Below are 7,043 nucleotides of genomic sequence, written 5' to 3'. Positions count from 1 at the left end.
AATAGAGAATGGCGTAACTTTATAGACTATATTAAAGAACACTGTAAAAATCTAAAAACGTTTGCAGGATTGACATAGCACAAAGGATAAAAATGCCAGAGATTCTTTGACTAGGAAAGGTCGAAATGTTAGATCAGCAAGAACAGTTATATTGGTCCATTGGAAAGATGGATTGGGCTCATGTTATTTCCTCCTTCGGGTAGTGATAAGGCGGGATATCAAATCCAAACTCTTCTTCTTCACCGGTGCTTCGAAATACCTAGAGGATCCAAGTGTCTCTGAACTATGAAGGGGGCTAGGTGTTGTTTTCTAATGCCAATAATGGGGTTCCAGTTCTCTACTGACAGGAGACCTTTTTGGAGACATGAATCTCCAAAAGGATGGTGCAAGGGAACTGGGTGTGGAGAGGGCAGCTGAATGAGGCACAACTGTGAGCAGCGAGAAAATGATGACCCCCGTGAATCTGATTTCTTTGACGGCTCCACCCTTTCCAGCAATGCAGAAGTGAATCTGAAAGCAGAATCGCTCTGCGCCTTTTTCCTCAAGCGGCGCCTTGCGCAAAAGTGCCTTAGGGCCAGCGCGCTCGCAGGCGACGTTCCTGCCGCCCCTGGGATCATGGCTTCCAGCCTGGTGGACGATCTGGTGTGCTCCGTCTGCCTCTCCCTCTTCCGCGATCCCCACGCACTGGATTGCGGCCACAACTTCTGCCTGGTTTGCCTGAAGAGCTGCGCCCGCGATGGCTGGGGCAGAGGGATTTGCCCGGAGTGCCGCTGCCCTTTCAGACTGCGGGAGGTCCGGCGCCACAGGGTTCTGGACAACCTCGCGGAAAAAGCGCGCAAGCTGCAGCTGGATGAGGAGCCCCAGGCAAGGGCCAGCTCAGCTGGCTCCTGCGAGGAGCACGAGGAGCCGCTCAAGCTCTTCTGTCGCCAGGATCGCGTCCCCATCTGCGTGATCTGCCGGGATCAGCCCGCGCATCGGGGCCACGAGTTCCTGCCGACCAAAGATGCTGTGAAATGCGCGCAGGTCAGTGGCAAGATTTCTGCTTTGGGGTTGGGTGGGCTGCGGGGAGTGGTGGGTGATCATAATGTGAGGACAGCCTTACAAAACCACAGGCTCGGTTTGACCTCGTTCAGCCCAGGCAGGCAAGGGATGTTGGCTCAGAAAAATCAGACCAGGAATTCACAACCACGCAGGTCTGCTAAGGATTCTAACAGGCTTTGAAAACGTAGTTTTTGCGCTGCTTCAGAGCTGCGACAGCTTCACTGCTGCTTAACTGGATCGTGTTAGGGTAGTCCTTATATATATATATATATATATTTATATATATATATATATATATATATATATATATATATATATATATGGTACATATAAAAAGTACATATAAAATAATTTTTATTATAAAAATCCAATATAAGCCACATTTTATCAATACCAAATTACAATTAAAATATCAATCAATTAAAAAGCCAATTACACATTTTACATGGAACTCCCCCCCCCCGCGCTAGATTTCAAGGAATGATAGTTTCATTTACAGTCATAGCGCAGGTTACAGATGCTTCAGGTTGCATTTTTTCGTACTGGAACAGGTTACTTCTGGGTTTCGACAGTCGCGCATGCGCAGGAGGGCTAAATCGCGCTTTGCGCATGCCCAGAAGCACTGGGTTGCAACCCGCGCATGCGCAGAAGCACCACTGCACGTTGCAAACATGCATCCCACACGGATCACGTTCGCAACCTGAGCGTCCACTGTAATTCTGCTTCATTTCAGTCTTAATCATAATCCTTTATACTGAGGGAAGAATTAAGTAACCCTGCTCTAAGAAGAGGGATGCGGGTGGTGCTGTGGGTTAAACCACAGAGCCTAGGACTTGCTGATCAGAAGGTCGGCGGTTCAAATCCCCGCCACGGGGTGAGCTCCTGTTGCTCGGTCCCTGCTCCTGCCAACCTAGCAGTTCGAAAGCATGTCAAAGTGCAAGTAGATAAATAGGTACCGCTCTGGCGGGAAGGTAAACGGCATTTCCGTGTGGTGCTCTGGTTCACCAGAAGCGGCTTAGTCATGCTGGCCACATGACCCGGAAGCTGTACGCCGGCTCCCTCAGCCAATAAAGCGAGATGAGCGCCGCAACCCCAGAGTCATCCGCAACTGGACCTAATGGTCAGGGATCCTTTACCTTTACTGCTCTAAAAAGAGCAGAAGATATTGTAAGAGCCACCCCAACTCATGGTGGGTGAGTCACCAGGGTTGGGCTAACTCAAGTTACCAGAATAGTGCAGGAATTAGGAACTGAGGACTGAAGAAAATCTGCTTGCCTCAGCAGTCCTTGACACCAAAAAGCAGTCTGAACATCTGCAGGCTGAAGCCACAAGACAACGCCTTCTTGCCTCATCAGAAATTGCAGAAGTCAGCAGAAAGGGAAGGGAGACTGTCGTCTGCTAGCATGCAAAATTGTGTGATCACACTCTGCACATGCTCTGGTGCCATGGAGGTTTGTTTGTGACATGGTATCAAAAGCAGCTCCAATCTGAGTTCAGGGCCCAGCCTTTGAGAGTTATCTCGCTGAAGCCAGCTGCGCAGCTTAATAAAACAAGACTTTTCTCAAAGAACCCGTGTCTGCCTCATTGACTGGGGAAAAACCTGCAACAATGCAACAGCTACAACGTTTTTAACTTCCATTCATATTAATACATTTAATAATTTATATTTCTGCAAGTGAAGTTCTGTGTCCTTTATTATTCCTGTGCGTGATATTTCTTTTAGATTTGTGTTCCTTTGTTTTGTACATATTGTTTCTTGTTTGTCCTTATAAAACTTTATATCCAGCACTTTTTTTCCCTGGGGGGGGACGCAGGGGTACGCATACCTCTAAACAGTTTGTGAATCTTTGTACTTTTGTCCATTTGCTTTAGTTATTTTCCCCTGATTTGAACTATAAAATGATGATTTTCTTGAGTCAAAATGAGAGTAACCCTAAACATTTTTCAAAGGGGGAAAAGCACTGATTATCGTATTTTTTGCTCTATAAGACTCACTTTTTCCCTCCTAAAAAGTAAGGGGAAATGTCTGTGCGTCTTATGGAGCGAGTGCAGGCTGCACAGCTATCCCAGAAGCCAGAACAGCAAGAGGGATCGCTGCGCTGTTCTGGCTTCTGAGATTCAGAATATTTTTTTTCTTGTTTTCCTCCTCCAAAAACTAGGTGCGTCTTATGGTCTGGTGTGTCTTATAGAGCGAAAAATACGGTATATCTTCATTCTCCCTGGTCTCCATCATGCCCTACGCAGCACCCCTGTTGTGCTAAGGTGGTCCTAGCCTTGGCCCCACCTGGCGGAGCTAAGCAGCAGTTCCACCTGGCCACATATTCCTCCATGCTTTTGAAGCCTTCCTTCCTTCTTAACCTCTGTTGATTTCTCTGCTGCACAGATGGAGCTGAAGCCATACCTAAAGCCTCTGAAGGAGCATCTAAAGGAGGCCAAAGAGGAGAAAATACACCAGAAGGAGGCAATTGGAGAGCTAAAGGTAAAGGAAAAGCAGTAAGGGATTGTGGAACTCCGCTTCCCCTCACTTTTTGTGGTTTAAAGAGCATGCATTAATGTCCTTGTTTATAGCCCGCCCTTGAAATCCACTGTTGCCTACAATAAAGTATAGAAAGCACAATAGAACAACTAATGCATTACAATTGTTTGTTTGTTTGTTTGTTTGTTTGTTTGTTTGTTTATACCCCGCCCACTCTGGGTGGCTCCGACCAGAGTATTAAAAACACGATAAAAGATCAAACATTAAAAACTTCCCTAAACAGGGCTGCCTTCAGATGTCTTCTAAAAGTCAGATAGTTGTTTATTTATTTGACGTCTGATGGGAGGGCCACCACCGAGAAGGCCCTCTGACTGGTTCCATGTAGCTTCACTTCTTACAGTGAGGGAACTGCCAGAAGGCCCTCAGTGCTGGACCTCTGTGTCCGGGCTGGATGATGGGGGTGAAGACACTCCTTCAGGTATACTGGGCCGAGGCCATTTGGGGCCTTAAAGGTCAGCACCAACACTTTGAATTGTATTCAGAAATAAGCAAAAAACAAACAAACCTGAAATCTGTGAAGACAACCTGAAAATGGTATCGAAAGAGTACAGGTGAAGCAGATCAGCATAAGCTTGGCCTGGGAAATTTTTTTAAAGGTCTTCATCTAGCACTGGAAAGACACTGGACTCTAGGTGCCAGGACCAGGCAAGCTTTTGTGGGGAAGTGTGTCAAAGCCAGGGCACCACCACTGAAAAGGCCCTGTCCCTCATAATCACAAGGTGCCCTGATCTCAGGCTATGAAGGTTAAATTTCCGTTTTTATGTTTCATAATATCCAGGCACAAGTTCTCCTGAGTAATACCGCCAGATGGGCAGGGTATAAATTAATTATCATCATCATCATCATTATTACATTCCATAGGAACTTTTCTAATTCAAAATCTTCTTGATGGGACATTATGTTTGATTTTTGTTGCCTTGAATGCGTATCTGCTTTGTTTCTCACTAACACTAAAAATGAAATTAATTCTTGTGTGTGTGTGTGTGTTTCTCCCCACCTCTTGCAGAGTTGTACCGAAGATATCATAAATCACATTTCCACAGGATTTGAATCCCTTCACCAGATCTTGGATGAGAAGGAGAAGGCTATTATGAAGACTGTCCAGGAGAAGAGGAAGAAGAACTTGGAGGAAATGCAAAATGCCTTTTCATGCCTGAAAAACGACATTTCTTCCCTGACTGAGATTATTAACAAGGTTAAAGCAGCGTTAGAAAGTACAGACCACGTGGCCTTTCTGAAGGTGAGACCAGCTCCGATCAGAGGCATACCTGCAAAACACCATGCGGTCCAGTGGATGTGTGCGGTGATGTAGGACTGAAAGTTCTTGGCCAAATAACAATATCCAATTCAATATAGCTAGACTAGATCTGGTTTAATATGGCTGCAGTTCCCAGAATTCATTGGGAAGAGAGGTTGATTGTTAAACTGCTTTGTGAGGGGCATAGGAGATTCTTAACAACTCTTCCAACTCGGGTGTTGGGCTCCATCCACAACAGCACTGTGGGTGGGATTCAATGAATGAGTCCCACTCCTAGAAGCCCGGGACGCGGGTGGCGCTGTGGGTTAAACCACAGAGCCTAGGACTTGCCGATCAGAAGGCTGGTGGTTCGAATCCCCACAATGGGGTGAGCTCCTGTTGCTCGGTCCCTGCTCCTGCCAACCTAGCAGTTCAAAAGCACGTCAAAGTGCAAGTAGATAAATAGGTACCGCTCCGGTGGGAAGGTAAACGGCGTTTCCGTGCACTGCTCTGGTTTGCCAGAAGCAGCTTAGTCATGCTGGCAACATGACCCAGAAGCTTTATGCCAGCTCCCTCTGCCAGTAAAGTGAGAGGAGCACCGCAACCCCAGAGTCATCCGCAACTGGACCTAATGGAACCTGGAAGTTCAGATAAGGACTCTTGCTGGTGCAAGAGGGCTTTCTCCCGTGTGCCCTCTAAAAATGATTTGGGCGGTCAGGGGGAACCCCGGAATAGCACATGGGAGAAGGGGTGGGCAGATCGTTCATCTGTCACGCTAAAATGCTTGCGTTGGTGGAACTGTCGCCTTAGCGCAATGTTGAATTCTTCCTTGTGCCTATCTGTTTGCTAGTGCCAAAATTGTTTGGCTCCTTGAGAGCGAAGCGGGGGGTGGGGAGGCAGAAGGAAACCTCTTGGAGGGTCGATGAGGCCCACACACTGAGATTAGATATAAGTACAGGAGTCCCAGATCATGAAGGTCAAAAATCAACCCTTTGAACTGAGTCCAGAAACTGAAGGGAAGCCAGAGAAGGCAAGAGAATGAGGTGCTTATACCATCCGAATCCAGCAGACATGCTTGGCATCACATTCCAGTTGTTTCCAGAACACCTTTAAGGGCATGCCCAGTATGAGGCACTTGACTAGAGCAACCCAAACAGGATGTCGCCAAACCCTGGATCACTTCTTGCCAAACCATGAGGAGTTCCTTGCCAAAACTAGGGTCTCTTTTTACTATTTTCAGTTTACCCTTTTTTGCCAGTTAGATGTTGTTTGAGGAAATGATAACAATAGCCATATTTTATGGTGGTGACCTGGCTGCCACATTTATTTCTTAATTGTTTTCTTTAGAGCACTTGTACCCTGCTCTTCAGCCAAGAAGGCTCCCAGAGGAGTTTATATAGTCAAAACAAAACAGTCCCTACCCACAATACACAAGGAAAAAGGGATAGGGAGGGAAGAGGAGAATAAAAAGCAAAACGCAGACGCCTATTTCCAAACGGTTGTTCCTATAATGACCAGCTGGCACAGTTCCGGGGCAGGAGGTTCCGGGTGGAGCTGGGCTTCCAGCAAATCTTCCAATGTCTCCTGCTGAGGCAGTCTGATCGAACAGCTGCTCCCAGATGACATCTGAAGCGAGAGGAAGCCCTTTCTAGTCATTCTTTCAAATTGACTGTGAAGATGCTGTAAATCAATACACTTAAACTTGTTTATCTTTCATGTAGGACTTCCAGGAGCTGATGAAGCAGTAAGTGTCTGGAATTCATTCTTGCGTGGCACCTCTGTGGTTCCCTTCTTTGACATTCCTTGCGTCCTTGGTTTCACCTGGTGGCAGGTGTGGGTGTGTGGCTTTTTCAGCCCAAGAGCAACATTCATTTTGGGACAACTGTCTGTGGCCACATCCCAGTGACAGGCAGAGCCAGAGGCAAAATCAGACAGGTCAGCAATAAATGCAAAATGACCTCCAGGGCTGAGGTTTCCCACCTCTGGTTTGGCCCCTTAGTCCTCATCCCCAACTGAACGCAGCTCAGTTTTTTAAAAAGACCATTTTCCTGCATTCACATTACTCTCCCATCTACATAGTCTATGGTGCGGAATCATTGGTTTTCCACAATCGGGTGGGCATGAAATTAAAATGGCGGCTCCATGCAGCACTTAACATAGCTCTAACATAATGTCAAGTACCTTCCACATGGCCGAAAGCCTCCTTTCAAATTTATTCTGATGGAACAC

The 7,043-nt window shown here is 46.7% G+C and overlaps 1 protein-coding gene across 4 annotated transcripts in view; it reads left to right on the top strand.

The window, feature by feature from the left end:
* Positions 1–7,043, top strand: part of LOC310756952 (nuclear factor 7, brain-like) — a 37,529-nt gene continuing 30,486 nt past the window's right edge. The window contains exons 1-4 of one of the 4 annotated variants that reach the window (XM_083601932.1): positions 8–1,023; positions 3,425–3,520; positions 4,584–4,817; positions 6,536–6,558. In XM_083601932.1, the coding sequence (XP_083458058.1) occupies positions 418–1,023; positions 3,425–3,520; positions 4,584–4,817; positions 6,536–6,558 (959 nt within the window). In that variant the 5' untranslated portion in view covers positions 8–417. Of the gene's footprint in view, positions 1,024–3,424; positions 3,521–4,583; positions 4,818–6,535; positions 6,559–7,043 lie in introns of all 4 variants that reach the window. The other 3 variants (XM_083601935.1, XM_083601934.1, XM_083601933.1) reach the window with 3 other exon arrangements.

This window comes from Podarcis filfolensis (genome assembly GCF_964270895.1).
Source record: "Podarcis filfolensis genome assembly, chromosome: 2".
Classification (NCBI taxonomy): Eukaryota; Metazoa; Chordata; class Lepidosauria; order Squamata; family Lacertidae; genus Podarcis; species Podarcis filfolensis.
The sequence above is the reverse complement of the archived record's forward strand: the minus strand, read 5'-3'. Positions and strand labels throughout refer to the sequence as shown.